This window comes from Sceloporus occidentalis, unplaced genomic scaffold, assembly GCF_023333645.1.
Source record: "Sceloporus occidentalis isolate IW3139 unplaced genomic scaffold, rSceOcc1.0.p SCAF_11, whole genome shotgun sequence".
Classification (NCBI taxonomy): Eukaryota; Metazoa; Chordata; class Lepidosauria; order Squamata; family Phrynosomatidae; genus Sceloporus; species Sceloporus occidentalis.
Window position 1 is genome coordinate 23,040,429 of NW_028316991.1, and position 25,244 is coordinate 23,065,672.

Below are 25,244 nucleotides of genomic sequence, written 5' to 3' on the forward strand. Positions count from 1 at the left end.
CCTCTCCCACGACCCGGAGGATTTGGGTGTTGACCTGTAGAACCGTTATTATTATTATTATTATTGATTGTTTTATATAGCGCCATCATATCCCATAGCGCTGTACAATGGGCATCATAAGAGAAAAATACGACTCACTAGCCACAACGCTCCATAACGTATCTTAATCTTATGGAGAAAATCAGCCCAAGATCGGGAGCGGAATTCAAATATAAAAGTGAGAGAGAGAGAGAGGATTAAGTTGGGATCGACGCTTTCCCTGAATGGCAGCAGGAAAATGTGACAGTTAATTGAAACTACCGGAGAGAGCAGAACACCTTCATTATAATATTGAAGTGTATCTTGGATACGATCGAATTCCATCTTGAATACAAAGTAACTTAATCAAGACTCCAACTGTTCTTTCCCTAATGCATGCATTTAATGGTGTTGTTAATAAAGAAATTGAGTTTAAGTCATGGAATGGTTATTTCGGGAAAATCCTGTTTGATTTAGCGAGGCGGTTTTAGGCTGTCTCAGACCGCATGACATCATAAACTGCAAACGCTAGTTAAAAGTACCATGTCTTGAAGGTTAGTACGCCCAACAGATCAATGGTGGCTTCAAGTTTAAATCGTATCACTAATGTATTGAAATGTATTGCCTGTGTACAGTGCTGAGCGTATCATGGACATTATTGATGATCTCGTTACTTTGCTTTTGGTGCCTGACGTTTCCTTCTTTGTGTTTTTTTTCCCCCTACAATGCATAATGATAGATACAGTAGTTTGGTGCCAATAAAGCAGCAGCAGCAGCAGCAGCACATATCCGTTCCATTGCTATAAATGGACTTTAAGGTACTGTATCTATTATATACATTATGAGAATTCATAAATTTCCCAAATCCATCATTTTTTACATATTAAAAAAAAGCAATATACTGTACATATGAGCTACTTAGCGGTGTTTAACATTGTCAATTTAGAAAAAAATGTATATAGATACACACATGCATACATAGCTCACATACATACACACACATACATACCAACCACACACATACACATACATACATACCTCACACACACACACAAATATATTAGGTGTTCTTGAAGCCGTGTCCAGGGAAAATATGCCCCCCCACACATCCCGGGAACTGTTGCAGACGTGTAAATGCCATACTGGGGGTCAGATACAAGGAGCGTTCTGGGACAGGGCAGTGAAGATGAAGCAATCGGCAGAAACGTGTGATGAATTGCTACGGTGCCCCATTTTTTTCTAAACGCTGTACATAACTCCATTCGCACTTTGTGTGATTTAGGTCCCGTACGCTGTTATTGCCTGTGCAATACTCCGGATTATGGAAAGAAAAACTTTTTTGTTGCAATCAAAATCCTTTTTTTGCTTACCTTCATCCCGGACTGCCCTGCTGGACCCATTGGGCCACGTTCTCCCTATATTCAGGATCAAAAACAAACATGTACAAGTTAGAACACAATAGTACTGATTTCATGCAGATGGATATTGTATGTTGTATGATAGTACTAATAATTATAATAATAATAATAACAATTGCTGTGGGCAGGTCAATCCACTATAAAACAAGTTTCATTAATGCGACTGACAACTTGAAACCACTCAATTAAGGTAACTTAAAAAGCTCCACATGATATATTAACACAGACACACATGAGTGTTTGTATTTTTTTATGGGTGGTTTTGACAAGTTGGGGCAACTGTAGTGTCACCAGCGTGTGATCCCTGCATGTTGTGCTACGCGCTGACAAATTGATCTCATTCAAGTAAAAATAGGATGACCTCTAAATACGCGGTGTTTCCGCCCTTCACACATAAAGTTTATTTCGTCTAAGTTACACAATTCAATATTCACTTTACTATTACTTTAGATAATTAAGGAGAAGCCTGGTGCATTCAACTCATATATATATATATATATATATATATATATATATATATATATATATATATATATATATATATTACAAGAATATCTGTAAAGTTACCGGTTCTCCGTCCTTGCCTTTCCCTGGTAGTCCAGGCAAGCCAGCGAGACCAATTTCTCCTTGTGGCCCAGGAGGTCCCATCCTTCCCTCTCTGCCTGGCTCACCCTAATATAATAAACAGAAAGAAATGTCATTTTGTTTCATTACAGTATTTTTTATGTAATGTTAACATTGCTTGAATTCTAGTGGCTGAAATTTACAATTCTACAAAAGATCATTTTAATTGAAAAAGACAAAGCTAAACATATACACTTACACAAATACATATAAAAATCTGGTTAAAATAACTACATTTACATTTATTAAAATAATTTATTTAATTTATTAATTTATTAAAATAATAATAATAATATTACACACTTACACAAATACATATAAAAATCTGGTTAAAATAACTACATTTACATTTTTTTAAATAATAATAATAATAATAATATTTGCATAGTGACATAAAACTAGACTCTTGGCTCCAAAAAAAAAAGATTAATCCCTGGATTAATCATCCCAAATAAATGTAAACGGTCTACTCATTTGTAACTCCATTAGTCAATTAACCCCTTCCATTTTCTGCAAGGCCTACTTGGGACCAATGGCACGCATTTGCCCAAAACATCACAATTTCAATGTCCTCATGGAACGCAAAGGGTAGACTTCAATGTAATGCCCACCAACGTCTACAGCGAGCCCACTTTTTGTCACACTCTATAAACCGTCAAGTTCCAACGGATGTCATGTTTTTCTTTTTCTTTGGGTTACAGGAGGTTCTACATATCATGGTGTCTAAGGGGCCACACATATTTGTTGTCATCATCTGCCTTTGCAGTAAGTCCCCATACTTTATTTCCACTACTGGATCTCCAACCGTTTCTTATACCTACCTTTACAGCTCATGCTTTTGTCCAAAGAAAAGAAAAAAAGGAATTAACCAAGATGTCTAACTGCTCAGTTTTAATATTAGAGATAAAGAACATAAATAGGATAAAAAAAAACACAAAAACTTTAAATTTGTTGGTTTCTCCTCTATGTGCAGTTTAATTTTGTTTGTATTTATCTTTACCTTTTCTCCCTTTTGTCCGTCCTTCCCAGTCAAACCCATTTCTCCGGGACTCCCCTGTAGAAAAAAAATAAATATTTTTTTTGAAGATCAATATATAAGATTAAGCTTTATGGATCTGTACAAAACGCTTGGTATTGAACAATGTACGGTATATACCCTGAATGACTTTAGAACTTTATAATTCTAATATTAAAGATGAAAGTGCTCTAGAACGTTGAGAGAGATACTGTTGTTACAACCCCCTGCTTATAAAAGTAACGAAAGATTTGTTATTAAAGGAACAGCCTAGTTCCGAAACCTTCATGATTGCTAATCCTCATTTAATTATCTTTTCCAACTATGCATGTGCGTAAATCCCCTAAATATTTTTTCAGTGCGGTCCAAATAAAATCGTTGATATATTTACCACGTTTCCTGGCAGGCCACGGGATCCTGGTGGCCCAACTGGACCCGGTGGACCCTGTTAAAGGAAAAAAAGAGCTTGTCAAGTTCAATAAATAACTCTTATCCATATCTAACAAACACGGTAGAATATTAAAACATTCAAGAGCTCGATCCAGCCTAAAAAAAACCAACGTTCTAAAACTGACTGATTACGATCATCAAGAAGTAAACCTAAAACTATTAGGACTTCCAACTCTTTCAAGGTTTTAGTGACCAAACCAATGCCTGGGAATGTTAGATCTCAGTAAAAGCTATAAGGCATTTCAAATATTAACCCGTTAATAGCTCATCACAATGATTCTATGGCAGGTCCTCGCCAATGGTGGCAGCCAAATGGTTCTAATAATTCTTTATGAAAACAATGACTCGTCAGGAGGTAAAGATGTTCTAAATGAGGTCACTCCTATTTAAGCAGGGATTTCAGCTGTGATATACCAGTGAGAAAAGCACCAATTGGAATGTTCGGGTATTATTAAATGGGAATAGAATATGACATGGGTAGCCCCACACTGTGTGACCCCCAAGAATCTGCCCATTTACCCCGAGACCATGAATTTACTACCCGCCACCCATCATGGAATTAATCATGTAATGCACACGTTTCAGACTCTCTCACTCCTAATGTGATCACCAAAAACATGTTTCAAAGATTGATGGTGCAAGCAGCCAATCAGAATGAAGAATCAGTGTGTGAGCTGCTAGACATGTAAGCCTGAGGTCATTAATGTTCTAATCATCTTTTTTTAGTCTACTTGCCACATTATTTGGACATCATTAGGCCTAGACCTCATATAACACAATCAGCCATACAGAAATGATTCCTCCCTACTTACAATGTCACCTTTCAGTCCAGGATCTCCTTTTATTCCTTCTTGACCTTTGAAACCCTGTAGTCAACGAAACCATTATGATTATTTGGGTGCACAACATATTGTTTTATTAAAGTACATTGGATACATTGTTTGCAGAAGTTGTAGAGGAATAACTATGGAATCTTTTTCTTCCCAGCTTAAACTTTGGTTATAAACTACTCTCTGCGCATTGGGTCTTCTCAAGCCTTGTAAGTTAGAGTTTATACATTGGTCTACAAATAGTTCTTCTTGCTGTTTTCAGAACCCATCCCATTAAAGGTTTAGTCTCATCAGCCACAAACCATTCAGTGTCTTTGGACAGAGTGAAGATAAAGACCGTCTATAAACATTTCTTGGGTTTTACAAGAGTTTCTTAAATCATCTGAAATGATTTGCCGTACAACTCATGCTACTCGAAGGCCAACACAAGGACTTGTCACAAAGGGAAGCCCTTAGCCTTGCTGGTAACCTACTGATCTCCTGCCAAGTTGGAAGAGGTCTCTAGGTGGCCCATGTAGCCATTGTCTGTTCTAGACTTGTGCATTCGTCTTCGGGCAAATATGAAAACGAGTATGAAGAGTGCGTTTTTGTGTTCGTTCCGAAGACATGTAGAAGAGAAGACAGTGCCGGTAAAACGTAGGCGAAGACAAAGACACACGAAGAATCTTCGCCTTCGTCTACTAATCTCCCCGGTCCCTTCCCCATCTAACCTACCTTATCTTCACGGCATCGCGGGAGTTGACTGAAGCGGAAATCCGCAGGTTCGTCGTCAGGGGTTACAGGGCAGTGTGAGTGAGCCTATTGGTCACCTGCAGGGTCTTCCTCTGGCATCAACCAATTGGTTGATTTTTTTGTATTTAAGTTTATTATACAAAACTGATTATGATAAAACAGACATCAACCCGTTTTAGCAGGAATACATAGATCGGTAATATTGGTACAGATAGACGATAAGCAGTACTGCGACGCAGCGCAAGGCAATAAACGTTACAGTACGACTTCAGTTTACGGACAGCTCAGTAGAAGCAGAGTACAATTACATTCCCAGACATGGCACATATGGTTAGCACTTTAGTGGAACATAACCTGGGGAAATGGGGGGGGAAAGGGGGCCGAGGAGAATAGGGCTAGTCTTCGGCCTCTAGACTGTCCTTGAGAGAGTAGTCTCTCAGCAGGCTGTGGATAAGCCTGCGGCAGTCACGGACTGTGACCTGCTCCCTCCTCAGCACCAGGCGGTTCCTGGCAAACCATAGAGCGTCCTTTACACAGCACATGAGACGCCAAGCATCCTCAATGGCGCTCTCCGTGTGTGTTCCTGGAAAAATTCCGTAAATTACCGAATGGTAGGACAGGTACTTTCTCTCGATAGAGTCCTTGAGATCCAGCTCCAGGGCTCTGAACAAGGCCTGTGCAAATGGGCACTGCCAGAACAAGTGACGGGAAGTCTCCTCCTCCACAATGCACTGTGGCAGTGTCTATATCTGGCATGCATAAATGTCCTTAGGGGGAGGCCTCTCTGAATCGCCATCCATGCAATGTCTTTATGCCTGTTGGTCAGCCTGCTCGACGACACGTTAGGCCAGACAGTCTTGGCTGTGGCGTCGGGGAGCCCTGGGATGTTCTCGATAGTGTCTTTGGCTCTGATGAGCTTGTGGATCACACGGGGTAACCACAAATCTGGTTTAACTCCCTCCAGTTGGTGCTCCCTTACAAATTTGCCCACGTCCGAGTATAACCAGGCCATAGTCCAATTGTAAGGGACGGAGCTGTCCCACTTTTCCCACTTAAGCTGCCTCCACAGGGGCAGCAGGAAGAAGCGAGACATGGAGTTTCAACCAATTGGTTGATGCCAGAGGAAGACCCTGAAGGTGACCAATACGTTCATTCGCACAGCATTTTTAACTCCTGATTTCCGTGCAATGCTGCATTGATTAACGGGAGCAGAAATCCGTAGGGTAAAGAGCCGTGCAAGCGACCAACAGGCTCACTTGCACGGCCCCTTAACACTAGTTGCTATGCAGAAAAGAAAAAAACAGGGACCCTGCTGCAACAGTTAAAAGTCCGTGCCAGCGACCAACAAAGTCACCGGTACGGACATTTAACTTAGCATAATAACTTATTATAACTTGGGACACAATGCTGCCCTCTGTTGATTAGATACATTGAGTAGCTTAACAGAGGGCAGCATTCTGTCTTTATTTTGTTTTTTTTTTGTATTAAACCATTACACGAAAGGATCATGGGAATATATTTTATTTGAATAAATGCAAATGAGCACACTAGCATATATGGCTAATATATGTTCGGACAGAATGCTGCCCTCTGTTGGTTAGATACATTAAGTAACATAATAATAATATGGATTTCTCGGCCTTTTGGCTAAGATCAAGTGTAGTTCCTCTTAGGGAAGGGGGGGGACTATGCTGATCCTCTGGCCTTAGGGTTCGGGATAGCTAATGGAGCCCGAGGTGAAATTGCCCTGGCAGAAATGCTGGAGTCACCGTGTGTGGTATTGCACGCCACTGCACACGGTGAGCGCACGTTTCCACTGGCGGCCTATCAGCACTACCTTAAGCGATTATTTTTGAATCCTGCAGGCCAGCAATGGTCTGTCCTTAAATTATTTTCTTTAATTTATTTAATCCACTTGGTTCACGAGTGCCTATTAATTTGCCCCCCTTTGATTACACGGCTTTAAATTCACGGCTTGGCCCTCACTATTCTTGGCACACGATTTTGTTCCCACGCTTTTGGACACTGCCTTTTTTTTTTAAGAGACAGTGAAGCCTGGACTTTGCTGGAGGAGGATTGGGAGCCTTCTGGCCCCTTCCTCTCTCTACAAACCCAGCAAGGAGTCTCACTCTTCGGGGTGAGACTCAAATCCGACCCTCCCATGGGGGGGGGTGGAATCTGTCCGAGTTCTCCGTGAGGGAACTCGGAATCGTAGTCTGGCTTCTGCTGCCTTGTGCACAGAATGCGGCACCCAATGGAGCACGCCCCTCGGGCTTCAAAAAAATAAAAAATAATAATATGGATTTCAAGCATATGGAACAATGCTACTCAATGTAAAACCAACAGAGGGCAGCATTCTGTCCGAACATATATTAGCCATATATGCTAGTGTGCTCATTTGCATTTATTCAAATAAAATATATTCCCATGATCCTTTCGTTTAATGGTTTAATACAAAAAAACCCCCAAAATAAATAGAAAAAAGGAGTTTGCAAGTTCGACAGAATTAATGTCCGCGAGAGCGGACATTTAACTGTTGCAGCGGGAAGACCAACGGATCATGGGACTATATTTTATTTAAATAATAAATGAAATTAAACACACTACCACATATGGCTAATATATCATCGGACAGAATGCTGCCCTCTGTTGGTTTTACATTGAGTAGCATAATATTCTGCCCGAGAATATATTAGCTATATATGGTAGTGTGCTCATTGGTCGCCAGCAGGAGGCCCCCTGCTGGCGACCAATAGAGTTGCTGATACGCACATTTAAAATCCTGGTGCCAGAGCTGCTGCGGTACACGTTAACCCCGTATTAACCCCTTAACCGGAAAAAACGAACATTCGCCCGAAGAGAAGACAGGAACAGGCGAATATTCGCAGAATACGAAGATTTTTTTTTTTTTTACGAAGACAAGCACGAAGATGAAGAGCCCCCTGGTGCCCAAGTCTAGTCTGTTCCCCTTTATGTTTTACGTATGAGTTGTACCATCAGAAGCATGTTTCTTTCTTTACTTACACCCAGCTATAAGAGAGATATGTGAGACCATCTCACCTTCTGCCTAGGACCTGTATTAACATAGAGGTCTACGCCATGATTATTGCCAGGCTAGAACAACCCTACTGATGTTTACTTTCTTTACAGCTGAATAGCTTTAACCTCCAGCGTTAACAGCCAGATCCCTGCCAGCTCATTCGCGGTATCCCACCAAACAATCAATGTTAACAGGTTCATTAACATGTCCTCCCGCCTGCACAGTGCATTAGCATGTTTTCATAGTTTTAAACAAGAGGGTCACACCAGGCTAGACTTCCAAATTGTGCCAGATATATATACGCTCAACGACAAATCCGTATTATGCGATAGACATTTTAATGTATGTCATTTGTGATAGAAACAGGGCTACTCTATCCATATCATACAGGGAAAGTTTGTAGCCCTTTTCTACGACAATTGAAATCCCACCAATCCATATAATCAGCCCATTCAAAGCATGACTTAATGAAAGAATTTCACTGCTTTAACTAAATGGCCCCATATCGACCACAGGCGTTAGCAGGCTCAAAGATAATGTCTATGGGCACGATGCTAACTACTGAACTCGGGGAAGGTAGAGAATTTATGGGATCAAAAAATAATAATTTTCACGCATGGATAAAAATACTGATAACGATAATAATAAAAATAATAATTTAATATGAATTAAATTCCTTTTTTAAGCAATGCTGTGTCACATAAATAGCGCATTTATTCACAAATTAGCTTTGTTGAACAGGTCGAGAAAATATGATACTCAAGGGAATGGAAGGCACTTTGGTCATAAATAAGATTAATTGAGCTATGGCCCTGGCAGACCTCTCTTGCTTTTATTGCAGCTTTGTTACGGTATATCCCTTGGGTGCCATGCAAGTCACTTATTGCAATTAGAATTGAGCGTTTTAGAATTTGGAGAGAGCAGTTTGGAGAGAGATTCATGTATAATTCCGGAACTAAATTTAGCAAGTCCCATCAATTACTAGATATATTTGGAGGGGCCTTGACATCGCCAAGATCAGTGCTGGATTATCTGTAGGGGGTTTTGATGGTTTGGTTGTCTTGAAGGTGATTATTGTTGACCTTATTTGCATGCGCCTACCCAGAATCCCATGTGGTTGTAGTAGTACCATGAGATTTCTGAGGGATAAACAAGCTTTCTGGTTTGTCTGGTGTCTGTAGATGAGTGTATAATTATACTTCTACTACCCTCTTAATTTTAAGTGGAAGGGTTTTCCATCACCGTTACTCACCATAACTTATATAATGGTATTTCTTGGCTACCACAAGCCTCCAGTATTAAGTTGTTTTCACAACCTCATGCTGATGAGTCCCATTAAGGATGAAGTTAAGAGAGGCTGTGTTGTGTGTTGTGTGTTGTGTGTTGTGTGTTTGTGGCTGCTTCTTGCTGCTTCTTGCTGCTGGAGCCTGGAATGAGCTGGTAGCTACCAGCAGGACCGTCTAAAGGATTGCTGTCTTCAGCTGTGTCTTCTGGCTGGGCTTTTGTGATAAAGCTGGACTGAGTAACTCTTCAGCTAGGCTGCATCCTCCTGGCTGGGATGATAAAAGGCTAGCAGGGCTTGAGGGGACCCATTGCACACAGCTTTCTGATTTGGATGAATAGGAAAGAAAGATGGGGTCCTGAGCCTTCTTGGTGTAAAAAGAGATTGCAAAAAAAAAATCTGTCTGTAAATAGTGATCTGGCTGCTGCATCAGTTATCTGAGTTTTGTCTAAAGGCTGTCTTGCACAGCAGGCGATTACTTTCAAGGGATCCATGTATAAAGTGGATGTAGAGGCAAAAGGTGATTATTGTTGACCTTATTTGCATGCCCCTTCCCAGAATCTCTTGCGGTTGTGGCAGCACCATGAGATTTCTGAGGAAAAAACAAGCCTATTGGCTTGTCTGGTGTCTGTAGATGAGTGATTAATAACGCTTCTACTACCCACTTAATTTTAAGTGGAAGGGCTTACATCACCTTTACCCACCATAACTTATTTACACGAAGCACCAGATATGCTTTTACAAGACGAAAAATACCATTACATAAGTGAAACAAAAGAGAATGTTGCATTACCATTTCAGGTCATATAATGCCAAAAATGAAAAAATAGAGTTTGAAATAGTTTGGAAATGGAGATGCAACTATTGCCCCCTCCCCTTTCTTTTAAAACATGGGAGGTACAGAAGCCCACCTAGACCCTTAGGCTATGGCTGCCATCCTGTACCCAGAGGGATGGGGGGGTTATAATTAAATAAAAAACCTTTGGCTTATAGAGGCCAAAGGTTTTAGGGGACAAGGAGCCCATCCTTACTTCATAACCCCTTCCATCCCCTGTCCTTTGAGTTTTTTTAAAGCCCACTGGAAAAATTAAATCGCATCCTCTGGTGACTCTAATAGACTGCAATTATAATACAAAGCAAAGCTTCCTTTAACCACTTGGTGCACGGCACTTGAGTAGGACCTTTCCATACAACCAGCAGCTATTCTAGAATCCATCAAGCGCCAATTAGATTTTATTTTTGTTTCTTGCAGCTTTTTTTCTTTTTTTTTTTTTTTTTTTAAATGAGGATTGATGGTTTCAATGATCATCGCAAAATTATTATTTTTTAAATGTATTACTTAGAATTTTCTTCTGTTAAACTTTGTTATTCTTTTTTGTGAGCTGTGGGAAAAGACATTCGAGTTGTTGTTCAGTTAGCATGCCCTCTCCTAAGATTTGGAAATTTGAAGGTCACTTTAAGGTTACCCTTTTAACTCTGCTTACCACTCAACTCTTCAGTGATTAGACCTAAATGTGGGAAAAGTAACCTAAATAATTTGGAGCCTCATAGTGGTACATGACTTAGTGCTCAGATCTTGCATTTATTATTCTACAGAACTATAAAAGCCTGTCCAGCACAGAGAGTAATTATCTGGTTCCTACTGACAATGAAGTTTAAATATTTATGCCACAAGTACTAGGAAGTTTATTAGGTCAGGACTCTTTTCATGGAAAGCTAACCAATCAATCAATTTTAAAGAAGCCAACCAAGACAATAAATATTTCTGCTCTTGGGAACAGGATCACTTGGGGCTGGCCACATTGACGTAGTAATTCTTCCAGCTCCAGGTATAGGCAACAAGTGTTTATATTTATATATATTACCATACCTGTGGTCCAGCAGGGCCTTCAGGACCTTGTATTCCGGCTACACCTTGTGGACCCTGAATGACAAAAATAATAATACGTATCACTGTGGAAAGTAGAGTAAATCTGGTAAAGATGATACCCTTTTGGCTAACTGGAGTATAATAGATTGCAAGCTTCCATTAATTTATAGGTCTCTTCTTCAGGCTTATTGTGCTGGAAGTTAGTAACTCTATACAAAAAAATATAAGAATATCAAGCTGTATATACTGCGACGTTATATAAAAAAAATATTTACAATCACAATCAAATTAAACTCACTGTTTCTCCAGTTTCTCCTTGTTCTCCCTTTTCTCCCTTTTCACCTGGTAGCCCCTAAAATAAAAATGCATTTGTATTAAGAAAACCCAAATTATATGCTAATAGCAATTTCATACCTTGTTGGGATCCCACTTCTACCACCAAAAGAGACAGCGACAAAAATATTTCAATGAATCATTAACTTAAAAAAAAAAACTAAAATAAAATATATATTTTTGCCCCATCCTGAAATTTCCACAATTGAATAAAAAAAATATTTCCAAACTCACAAAAATTCAGCACAATTTTTTTTTTAAATAAGATATCACAAATATCTAAATATTGACCATGGAATGTTAGAAATCTTCCTGATAATGAGATTGTATCAGGAGCCACAACCAGTCTTTTTTGTTTTTATGGATTCTTTTGTTTTTAATCTTTATTCTAGCGTGCAGAATTAGCTTTCGCAAATTATTGGCACGTAACATACTTTGGAGAATACATAAAAAAAAACATTTCCCAGCTTAATTAAAATGCCATCCTGCTCTGCTTGCTTTAACTATTCATTAAGTTGTTTTTTTTTTATATTGGCGCATTGATGTGTTTGCAAATCGATTAAAGTTTCATGTATTTGCATGTGTATGAAACATTGATAACATTTCCACGACTGGAGGAGCACGGGGATGTTTTTAAAGCTTAAACATTGGTAGCCAATGGTTTGTTTTGCTTCTTCTGTGAAGCTACGGCTCAATGTTATGTACTTGGTAATCAATATTTATATTGTACGGCGCTGCAGTATAAGTTGGTGCTTAATCAATAAACAATAGAGAATATTTTAGCATATAGAATTTCTAGCATGGGAAAACGTTCCTGTTGCCATATAGTGGTAAAAATATGTAACAACTGGTACATGAAAATTAACCCAATACTACCCACATTTTTTAGATTTTTTTTAAGAATTACAACAGCTTTTTATTTTTATATCAAACTACACCTATTGTATTGCTATGACAACGTTTAAATTACTGTAAGCACAATTGTGTCTCCCTAGAAGTTGCAGAGGTTAATAAAGAGAGGGAATTTAAACATGCATGGGATAGACATAGGAAACGCTGTATTTCCGAATTATATAGCCAATTAACCTACACATTGCAGAAGTCCTAGCTGATATTCTTACAGAGACACTAAGAAATGTTAAAGCACAACATTAAGAACACACTGGAGTTGAGAAGTGGTCTTATCACCGTAGCAACCGATTTGAAAGGTTCCTCTGATTAGAACCTTGTTATGAAGGTAAGACCACATTTAAAACAAAGCCCCAGAATGTCCTATAATACATATGCTCCAATGTTCCTTAATTCCACGTGTGGCTGTACGCAGACATTAACCTAATACAGCAGAACGGTCCAATACATCTGTGCATATAGATCAGTGCATTTATCAAATGATGTTACGCTAAAGTGCAAGAGATGATGTTACTGCGGTGAGCATAAAAAGACAGGTTAATCGGGTGGACTTTCTGTGATTTTTGTTAAACCGTCTCTAATTAAATTGTTTGTTTGACTTGTGACTCATTACGTGCAGTCCAAATGATCGTATTGAAATCAAAAGGCGTCAGCGTCGGAAGGATGAGTAACGTGTTGTCACGGTAACTGCCTTTCACATCATATATTTGATAGAGATGACCCCAAACCTTTCGAGCGACATTGCAATGTTTAATTTCTCTCATAGGTAAATATCAGGAGCGATGTATGGAAAATTACCAGCCCTTTTCTGGATTACTTACTGGGATCCCAGGTTCTGCAACTACCGTTTGCACCTAAAAAAGAGCATAGTAAAAAAAAAGTGAATTTAAAGGGTTAATTTGATGTATCATTTATAGAAAAACTTTTATATATACTGTATGAATGTAGTAATCTGGGTACTGAGAAGAGAGACACTTTAGGGATTTACTAAAGTAGGGATTTTCTGGCAAAACGCAGGTCCGACCCCCTGACGCCGTTATTCATCATGAAGGGCCAAGGAGGGCTGATTTTGCTCTGCTTAAGGTTGTAGTTAATGTGAGTAGATTTGTTAAACAACTGGTGTACATTAAGGTTGAGCCGAGACTGCAAGTCTCCTACCTTAGTGATCAAAGCCCTTAGTTCATAGCCTTAAAAAACGTAAGCAGGCCCTAAAAATGTATTCCTTTATAATGTTTAAAGTGATAAATGTATTTTAAAAAATCAATGAAAGTTCTATGAGAAACATTGCTGATGCTCTAAGGTCCCATGGATACCATGACATAGACCTGCCAACATTGTGTAATTCCACGGTCTGGCCACTAGGTGGCAGTAAAGTCACAGCGCTGATATTTCACATCATGCTTTATGTCCAAAAAAGGCATAGTGACGTCACTCCCTTTTTCATGTTTATGCTCTGGTTATTTCTTTTTATGCAAAAATCATTCTGCTTCTTAACAATTTAATTTCTAAATCTGACACCTTAAAGAGCATTATCAGATGAAGCAGGTGTTTCTCACAATCACATGCTCTCTCATGCAGAAAATCTAAGTGTTAATAATGGATCTTTTACTTACGCTTCCTGCTGTTCCAGGTGGACCAGGTAACCCGGTGTCTCCCTGTTTGATAAAACAAGAGACCCAATAAACACGGGGGCAATTTAAACCTACCTATGGCCACATTTTCCACCATCAAACCAGCTCTATAAACAGGGAGGCTCTGGATCATTTGCCAGATTAGGCGAAAACCACGTATGGCATGTCGCTGCCAGAAAATTAGCCAATCAGATCTCATTTACAGGTTAACAAACTCCACTTTGGTGAGCAAGGTATAGCGTTCTCCACCTCCCAGTCTTGTTGGCAAGGACACCAAGCCAAAAAATACATTTTTATTTTTTAATGTTGGGAAAACATTTTGTATGTAAAAAAAAATGTATAAAATGACCTGCTAAAGGAATAATAGCAATTTATGTAAGTACATACCTTAATTCCCTGTTCTCCTTTATGTCCAGATTGGCCAATATTTCCCTTTTCCCCCTTAAAAGTTGAAAAAGTGTAAAGCTCGCAGATAAAACATTTCACGGTCTTTTATCAACAGAAAAAATATCTCACACTCTACATTGACATTATACTGTAGAATACTTTTACATAGAAAAATAATAAAAGGTAAAATCTTTAACAACAATAAACCCTCCAATTCTTCTCTTAAACTACCTTCTTCATGACTGACAGTAAGGAAGTTCTGAAGCTATGCAGAAAAAAAAATAAGGGGTATGATACATACATAAATATTTATGGATAGTCCCAACTTTATTTTACAATCAATAGAACATTAGTTTTAATATTTAAATTGTGTTTTCATTTTATGATATTTATGGCATACAAGCAAATTAGATATTTCTTTGCTATTTTTTATATCACGTACCTGGTCTCCCTTATCTCCCTTTAGTCCCTGTGAACCAGTCAACCCAGGAGGTCCAGCTTCACCCTAAGAATCAAAGTATCAAGTTATCCAACAGCAGACTAGATTTATTAAATAATGACATTTAATCAAAGAGAAGCTGCTGATACATAAACTAAAATAATAAATGTATGCAGCTGGATTTCCAGTCTTTGGAAGACATGCATTACAAGAAGAGACACATCCTTTAAGATGTTATCAAAGGAACCAAAGATTATTAAAAACCATAAATACTACAACTATCTATCCATCTGTCTGTCTATCTATCTATTAATCACATGGTGGCACATGCTATTTTTCGCATACCTTTTCTCCTGGGCGCCCAGATAAACCTCGTTCACCATCTTCACCCTATAAAAAAATACTAGCACTTAGAGGATATTAAGCATAATGCGGTTGAAATCATACAAAATAAAACACAACGCTGGACAGAACATTTAAAAGCATGTTTTTAAACTGCAGTTCCAGATATGACCACTGGGGGCCTCGAAAATATATTTGGATTAGGTGGCAATATTTGTGTAGGTCTTTGGGGTCCTTTGCAGATCAGGGGGATTCCAGGCAATAGGAGGCCACCGAGGGCCTTTTGGTTTTAGTGAATGAAGGGTTATTCAGATTCATGATGGGATGGGGAGGGCTCCAGAACAGCTACCGGGGGTCCCAGTATCTCGAGACACGGCTCTGTCTAGCTTTTTCCTTTCTGCTGTCTTTCCAGGCTAATTGCAAGAACCTTGAACAGCGTCGAAAGTCCAAAACTCTAAGCAACAATTAGTAGGGGGGGGGGCGTACAATCAAGTTTCATACGGATAAAACTTCATTATGTTGCTTTACAGCTTGTCAGATGAATCCACGCCATTAAACATTATTTTATGTTTTTTTTATTAATTATGTTGGTAAGTGATACAAATATATGCATTAAAAGTGTCACATGTATACGATAACACGCACACACTGCGGGTTTTACCTTTGGACCTGTTTTTCCGGGAAGTCCATCAGAACCGCCTTCTCCTTTCTCACCCTGTTAATGGAAAATCATTTCAATCGATGTTCACACATTTAATATTTCACTTATTGATTTTCACGAGGGTGGGTACTCTATCCATCTACTCCATCCACACTATCTATCCATCTACACTATCCATCCATCTACTCCATCTACACTATCCATCCATCTACACTATCCATCCATCTACTCCATCTACACTGTCTACACTATCCATCCATGTACTCCATCCACACTATCTATCCATCCATCCATCTATCCATCTACACTATCTATCCATCTATCCAACCATCTACTCAATCTACACTATCTATCAATCCATCTACTCAATCTACACTATCCATCCATCCATCTACTCAATCTACACTATCTATCAATCTATGCATTCATTCCATCTACACTATCCATCCATCTACTCCATCTACACTATCTATCCATCGATCCATCTACTCAATCTACACTATCCATCCATCTACTCCATCCATCGACTCCATCTACACTATCTATCCATCCACTCCATCTACACTATCCATCAATTTATCCATCTATCCATCCAACTACCTATCTATCCATCCATGCATCTACTCCATCTACACTATCTATCCATCCACTCAATCTACACTATCCATCCATCCATCCATCTACACTATCTATCCATCCATCCATCTACTCCATCTACACTATCCATCCATCTACTCCATCTACACTATCTATCCATCCATCCATCTACTCCATATACACTATCTATCCATCCACTCCATCTACACTATCTATCCATCCATCCATCTACTCCATCTACACTATCTATCCATCCACTCAATCTACACTATCCATCCATCCATCTACACTATCAATCCATCCATCCATCTACACTATCCATCCATCTACTCCATCTACACTATCTATCCATCCATCTACTCCATCTACACTATCTATCCATCCATCCAGCCACTCCATCTACACTATCTATACATCCATCCATCTACACTATCTATCCATCCATCCATCAATCCATCCACTCCATCTACACTATCTATCCATCCATCCATCCATCCACTCCATCTACACTATCTATCCATCCATCCATCTACTCCATCTACACTATCCATCAATTTATCCATCTATCCATCCAACTACCTATCCATCTATCTATCTATCTATCTATCTATCTATCTATCTATCTATCGTGCCATCTGCTTCAGACTGCTCCAAAGGTTATCATTAACATTCATTTACTAGACCTCACTGGCAAAGGGAGACTCCATGGGGGTGATTAAGTACAGGGTTTAATCACTATTTGCCCTGTTGAAAGCATGCTTTAGATATCAAGGTCTTTATAGAAAGAGATCCTATCGACTGTGTGCCGACGTATAGACAGCACATGGAATCGATGAAGAATGTTCCCCTACGCATTCCACCTACTATAATGTTAAACCCCTAAAAGCTTTATAGAAATAACTCTCAATCGTGTCAAATTGGCCTCGTTCATCATTTTCCAAGGATTGCTTAGTTGGCATGTGACACAACAGCAAACTCTGATAGGTGGGAAAAGTTTCTTCAGCGGAAAGAAAAAGGTGACAGATCTTCTAAGTTTGAATCACACAGCATGCTACAAAATGCAATATATAATATATATAATTGGGAAAACATTGGTCCGAGAGAAGACGGAACCTTTAGTGAAAGCTGATACTTTGTAGAGGTCGTAGAGGTCTATTCTTCAAAGTTTATGTCACTTTATATCTTACTGTATGCTAGCCCGATAACCGGTCTCAGCGGGACACATAGACATAGTTAGAAGGTTATTTTATGATTATATTATATATTCATTCTAAATAATAAATCAATAATATAAAGATTGAGAAATTCAAATATGTACCTTTGGGCCAATTGGTCCGGGGAGACCGTCCATTCCAGCTTTTCCAGGCGCTCCCTGAGACATTAAAACAATATGATATAAATATATACAGTATGTACGTTTTTTTTCCCCCCAAAAGTATGGCGTGCGTAATATTTCATTGCATCCCGAGCGGATGACTTACCGTTAATCCAATTTTTCCTGGTTTTCCAGGGAAGCCTATTTCACCCGGCAAGCCCTAAAATACAGAAACGAATAAAATAATGAACTAGTGTATAAAGTCCTAGAGTGTGATGTCGCTGCATTCTCCCAGGGAAGTTTGCCGAGAGCAGGTTGATACAAAGCAGAGCAAAACTGGCACATACAGAGTAACTTGTTCACCCCCTGGTGCTTGTGTCCAAGACGGGCCGGTTCTTGTTCGGGAATAAAGGTACGGGAATGGTGAGAGCGTGGTATGTGATCCCAATATATATCGCTAATCTGCATTTAAACCGTATTTGCTCGATTATAAGATGACCCTGATTATAAGACGACCCCCCAAAATCTGAATATTAATTTAGGAAAAAAAGAAAAAGCCTGAATATAAGACGACCCTATAGGAAAAAAGTTTTACCAGTAAATGTTAATTCATGTAAACTATTACATTTTTTAATAAAAGCTATGATTGAGAAAAATATTTTTTTGTTTTTATTTCCTTGTATTTTCCAACCTGCCCCCCAGTTACGCACATCTGCCCCCAGGCTTGCCACTCCAATATGGCACTGTGGCCCATGATATGCCTTTTAACCCTCTATATGCCACTGTGCCCCATTATATGCCTTTTAACCCCCTATGTGCCACTCTGCCTCCAGAAATGCCTTATACCCCTATATGCCACTCTGGCATTTAGGGGGTTAAAAGGCATATTATGGGGCAGAGTGGCATATAGGGAGGTATAAGGCATTTCAGCAGGCAGAGTGGCGTTCAGGGGGTTAAAAGGCATTTCATAGAGCACTCTGCCTCCAGAAATGCCCTATGCCCCCATTTAACACTCCGCCCCCACACACACACACACACTTACCGGGGCTTCCAATTTCCTGCTGTATACCGGGGCAGCAGTCTTCCTTCTGTCTCCCCCCCATTTAACACTCCCCCACCCCACCCGACACACTTACCGGTGCTTCCAATTTCCTGCTGTATACCGGGGCAGCGGGTTGACGTCCACGCGATCCGCGTAGACAACTTACGCTGCAGCCGGAAGGAGGTGTGGCTGGCAGCGGGGGCTGTCTGCGTCCATCGCCCAGACCTTCCCCGACTGTCAGAGATCAGAGTTCCCCGCACCGGTGCCGGGGGATCTGGATCTTAGTCTCATAGTCAGACCTCTATTTGAGGTCTGATTAAAAAAAGACCCCGATTTTTCAGATCATTTGCTCTGAAAAAAACCTTGTCTTATAATCGAGCAAATACGGTATATATTCCAAATTAGTTGTCTTTATTTAGAGCATTGGATACCTCCCAACAGCCCTGTTTTCATGGGACAGTCCCAATTTTCAAGCACAGACCTGCTTAGCATCAGCCAGTTGGAAAGATACTACATTGCAGTTCCTATTTAGCCCTTATTCTGTGGCTCTGCCCCCTACCCTGATCACTTGCCAAAGTGACCATTCACACTTACTGGGCCGATCCTTCATTTGCCTCTCGCCACAACCCCCCCAATTTGCACACTTGAAATGTTAGGGGGTATGGGGTTGGTTTTACTAAGGGTGGGGGGGTACTCTTATTATGGGGCATTTAGTTATGAATTGATTTGCAAACTCCTCAATTTTACCCTTATAGTCTAATTTTAATCCTTGTTGAATGAAATATGGGTGATTAAATTTCCTTACTTGAAGACCTGTTTCTCCTGGCGGTCCAGTAACTCCAGGCGGCCCTGGGGGTCCCTGTAACAAACAATAAATAGATAAATAAAATAGCAAATAGACTTCACAAACATATCAAATTAATACATATCCCACTGGAATTTAGAAAGTCAGAAACAAAACAAATAATAATTTCAAATATTATGGCTGAAATATCCCTTTAATGAAAAATAAAAACCTGTTGAGAAGCGTGCATTCTCATTTCTGAACACTAGATGGAGCTCAAGGATCACAATTCTTTTATAAGTTATGACACAAAAAATAGCAGGACGGAACAGGTTTTTTTTTTTTTTTATAACATATATTTTATTGAAAGTTTTTTCTTTTTTGTTGGAAAAATATAAACATGTTTGTATAAATGTACAGAGATAACGCAGTATACAGATCGTACATTCGAAATAAGCAGGTTTGTTATAAACGATTGAAAACAACATATAACAGAAAAAAAAAAAAAAAAAAAGGAAACAAAAAAACAGAAAGCAAATCTGCACTCTTGTACCTTGCATTCACGTATAATCAAGCAATGTTAATGAAGTACGTGAGTCAAAGGAGCTGAACGGTATTAGGAACAGGTTTTAACCGCATCAGTGCCAGGGAGCTCCCACATCTGAAGTTATGGATTGTAAAATCACAAGTGCAGAACCGTCCTCTCTTACTGTACCAATTTATTTTTATGTTTTTTTTTCCTGTTATTGTTATTCTTTTAAATGTAAAGTTTTATGTAAATGCTTCCCTTATGTAATAGTTTGGACACCCAAAATGTTGGGAGGTATATGTTTTTGAAATGTAAACCCCATTGTGATTAGAGTAACGAGATATCGAATCCCACCTTGACAATTGTTCTTGCTACAATTAAACATTTAACTCACATGAGGTCCAGGAAGGCCATCCACTCCTGGCAAACCATCTCCTCCTTTCGGCCCCTATGAAATACCATAGAATAAAAAAAAAGAATATATATTTAAGTAACATCATCCTCCATGCCTGAAACATGGCTATAGGGGCAACAAAAATGATTGCTTCGCTGATCCCTAAAAAAGGCTATAACTGTACATTTAATCTGTAATTTGTATTTTTTAAATCATATTTATGATCTTTTTTTTTTTTAAAAAAGGAGTGTTCACTAAAGATCAATTCAAAAATGTAAACCATAAAATTCCTCACCCTTTGTCCTTCTAGACCTGGCAGTCCAGGGCTTCCTTTAGGTCCTTCGGGTCCCTTTAAGAAAGAGAAAAAAAAAACATAAAAAATGTAATAATTTATTCATTATTCAAATTCTGACATAAAAGATGGCACATAAAAAAATGTTTAAGAAAGAATAATAAAATCGTATTTAAAGATGACTGGGAAAACAGTTTTTGACCTATTTGGTAAAATTATATATTTTCTTACAATTAAAAAAACAGCAAAAATGACAGCAACAAATCAACTATAAGGGCAACCAGGGGAGGGCTGGCAGCCTAAGGCCTGGGGGGCGAGTCTAGTCAACTGGCCCATTGCACCATCAAAGCGGCTGCGAGCGACATTGAAAGCGGCCGTCGTGCGGCAGTCACATCACCAGCGCCTAATGAAATTAAAGTGGCCGGCGTGCACGCACCGCATGCCTCAGCTCTTCATCCCACCACTTTTAAGACGTGGGAAGAGGAGCTGAGGAATGGCCGTTGGGTCTGACAGCCGCATGATGCAGGGGCGTACCTAGAGTATTTGGCACCTGTGGCAGACCCTGTATGTGGCACCCCCCCACACACACACTTTAAAACTGCATAGTTTCTATGGTTAGGCAAACATTGACAGGGGTACAGCATATTTGTTATCATTATATACTTAGGGATTACGCGGTACCACCGTCAATGTGTGCCTATACATTGAGCCAGACACTGACAACCCCTATCACTATATACTAAGCCAAACATTGATGTGGTGTAGGCTTACCACTTTAGTGACTGGCATAGTATATAGTAGGGATGCACCGAAATGAAAATTCTGGACTGAAACTAAAAATTCAGCATTCACTTGGCCAAAACTGAAAAAAAAAAACAAAAAAATACTTTAAAATACTTTATTAAAAGTAACACCAAAATTAGACAAAAAAATCAACATATATATACACACAAACACACATATATATAACAACAATCACAATCCTATCATGCCCAGGTTCTAGCATGTGCTGGCTGACTTAGCATGATAGGAGTGTGATTGCTGTTTGCAATTATATATATATATATATATTAATACTGTCATTGAATTATTCTGACCAATAAAAGTGTTAACACACCGAAGTTGGACCAAAAAATTATTTATAACAGCAATCACACTCCTATCATGCCTAGGCAGCCACTACATGCTGGAATCTGGGCATGAAAGGGATGTGATTACGGACTCCCTATGCCAAGCTATCCCCCAACACTTACACATCCATGCTATCTGAAACCCTCATTCACAAACATTCAGCATAACACCCATCACTCTCACACACTTACATTCAGCATTACACCCATCACTCTCACACACTTACATTCAGCATAACACCCATCACTCTTACACACTTACATTCAGCATAACACCCATCACTCTCACACACTTACATTCAGCATAACACCCATCACTCTCACACACTTACATTCAGCATAACACCCATCACTCTCACACACTCACATTCAGCATAACACCCATCACTCTCACACACTCACATTCAGCATAACACCCATCACTCTCACACACTTACATTCAGCATAACACCCATCACTCTTACACACTTACATTCAGCATAACACCCATCACTCTCACACACTTACATTCAGCATAACACCCATCACTCTCACACACTTACATTCAGCATAACACCCATCACTCTCACACACTTACATTCAGCATAACACCCATCACTCTCACACACTCACATTCAGCATAACACCCATCACTCTCACACACTCACATTCAGCATAACACCCATCACTCTCACACACTTACATTCAGCATAACACCCATCACTCTCACACACTCACATTCAGCATAACACCCATCACTCTCACACACTCACATTCAGCATAACACCCATCACTCTCACACACTCACATTCAGCATAACACCCATCACTCTCACACACTCACATTCAGCATAACACCCATCACTCTCACACACTTACATTCAGCATAACACCCATCACTCTCACACACTCACATTCAGCATAACACCCATCACTCTCACACACTCACATTCAGCATAACACCCATCACTCTCACACACTCACATTCAGCATAACACCCATCACTCTCACATTCAGCATAACACCCATCACTCTCACACACTCACATTCAGCATAACACCCATCACTCTCACACACTCACATTCAGCATAACACCCATCACTCTCACACACTCACATTCAGCATAACACCCATCACTCTCACACACTCACATTCAGCATAACACCCATCACTCTCACACACTTACATTCAGCATAACACCCATCACTCTCACACACTCACATTCAGCATAACGCCCATCACTCTCACACACTCACATTCAGCATAACACCCATCACTCTCACACACTCACATTCAACATAACACCCATCACTCTCACACACTCACATTCAGCATAACACCCATCACTCTCACACACTTACATTCAGCATAACACCCATCACTCTCACACACTCACATTCAGCATAACACCCATCACTCTCACACACTCACATTCAGCATAACACCCATCACTCTCACACACTCACATTCAGCATAACACCCATCACTCTCACACACTCACATTCAGCATAACACCCATCACTCTCACACACTCACATTCAGCATAACACCCATCACTCTCACACACTCACATTCAGCATAACACCCATCACTCTCACACACTCACATTCAGCATAACACCCATCACTCTCACACACTCACATTCAGCATAACACCCATCACTCTCACACACTTACATTCAGCATAACACCCATCACTCTCACACACTCACATTCAGCATAACACCCATCACTCTCACACACTCACATTCAGCATAACACCCATCACTCTCACACACTCACATTCAGCATAACACCCATCACTCTCACATTCAGCATAACACCCATCACTCTCACACACTCACATTCAGCATAACACCCATCACTCTCACACACTCACATTCAGCATAACACCCATCACTCTCACACACTCACATTCAGCATAACACCCATCACTCTCACACACTCACATTCAGCATAACACCCATCACTCTCACACACTCACATTCAGCATAACACCCATCACTCTCACACACTTACATTCAGCATAACACCCATCACTCTCACACACTCACATTCAGCATAACGCCCATCACTCTCACACACTCACATTCAGCATAACACCCATCACTCTCACACACTCACATTCAGCATAACACCCATCACTCTCACACACTCACATTCAGCATAACACCCATCACTCTCACACACTTACATTCAGCATAACACCCATCACTCTCACACACTCACATTCAGCATAACACCCATCACTCTCACACACTCACATTCAGCATAACACCCATCACTCTCACACACTCACATTCAGCATAACACCCATCACTCTCACACACTCACATTCAGCATAACACCCATCACTCTCACACACTCACATTCAGCATAACACCCATCACTCTCACACACTCACATTCAGCATAACACCCATCACTCTCACACACTCACATTCAGCATAACACCCATCACTCTCACACACTCACATTCAGCATAACACCCATCACTCTCACACACTCACATTCAGCATAACACCCATCACTCTCACACACTTACATTCAGCATAACACCCATCACTCTCACACACTCACATTCAGCATAACACCCATCACTCTCACACACTCACATTCAGCATAACACCCATCACTCTCACACACTCACATTCAGCATAACACCCATCACTCTCACACACTCACATTCAGCATAACACCCATCACTCTCACACACTCACATTCAGCATAACACCCATCACTCTCACACACTCACATTCAGCATAACACCCATCACTCTCACACACTCACATTCAGCATAACACCCATCACTCTCACACACTCACATTCAGCATAACACCCATCACTCTCACACACTCACATTCAGCATAACACCCATCACTCTCACACACTCACATTCAGCATAACACCCATCACTCTCACACACTCACATTCAGCATAACACCCATCACTCTCACACACTCACATTCAGCATAACACCCATCACTCTCACACACTCACATTCAGCATAACACCCATCACTCTCACACACTTACATTCAGCATAACACCCATCACTCTCACACACTCACATTCAGCATAACACCCATCACTCTCACACACTCACATTCAGCATAACACCCATCACTCTCACACACTCACATTCAGCATAACACCCATCACTCTCACACACTCACATTCAGCATAACACCCATCACTCTCACAC

The 25,244-nt window shown here is 39.9% G+C and overlaps 1 protein-coding gene across 1 annotated transcript in view; it reads right to left on the reverse strand.

The window, feature by feature from the left end:
• LOC149305704 (uncharacterized) overlaps positions 1 to 25,244 on the reverse strand; it is a 93,703-nt gene that overhangs the window by 21,785 nt on the left and 46,674 nt on the right. Inside the window, exons 21-36 of the mRNA XM_089477300.1 lie at positions 20,938 to 20,991; positions 20,643 to 20,696; positions 19,741 to 19,794; positions 18,060 to 18,113; positions 17,897 to 17,950; positions 15,982 to 16,035; positions 15,324 to 15,368; positions 14,982 to 15,044; positions 14,540 to 14,593; positions 14,135 to 14,176; positions 13,343 to 13,375; positions 11,578 to 11,631; positions 3,467 to 3,520; positions 3,061 to 3,114; positions 2,004 to 2,108; positions 1,389 to 1,433 (exon numbers count right to left, since the gene is read on the reverse strand). Of these exons, the coding sequence (XP_089333426.1) occupies positions 1,389 to 1,433; positions 2,004 to 2,108; positions 3,061 to 3,114; positions 3,467 to 3,520; positions 11,578 to 11,631; positions 13,343 to 13,375; positions 14,135 to 14,176; positions 14,540 to 14,593; positions 14,982 to 15,044; positions 15,324 to 15,368; positions 15,982 to 16,035; positions 17,897 to 17,950; positions 18,060 to 18,113; positions 19,741 to 19,794; positions 20,643 to 20,696; positions 20,938 to 20,991 (873 nt within the window). The remainder of the gene's footprint in view (positions 1 to 1,388; positions 1,434 to 2,003; positions 2,109 to 3,060; positions 3,115 to 3,466; positions 3,521 to 11,577; positions 11,632 to 13,342; positions 13,376 to 14,134; positions 14,177 to 14,539; positions 14,594 to 14,981; positions 15,045 to 15,323; positions 15,369 to 15,981; positions 16,036 to 17,896; positions 17,951 to 18,059; positions 18,114 to 19,740; positions 19,795 to 20,642; positions 20,697 to 20,937; positions 20,992 to 25,244) is intronic.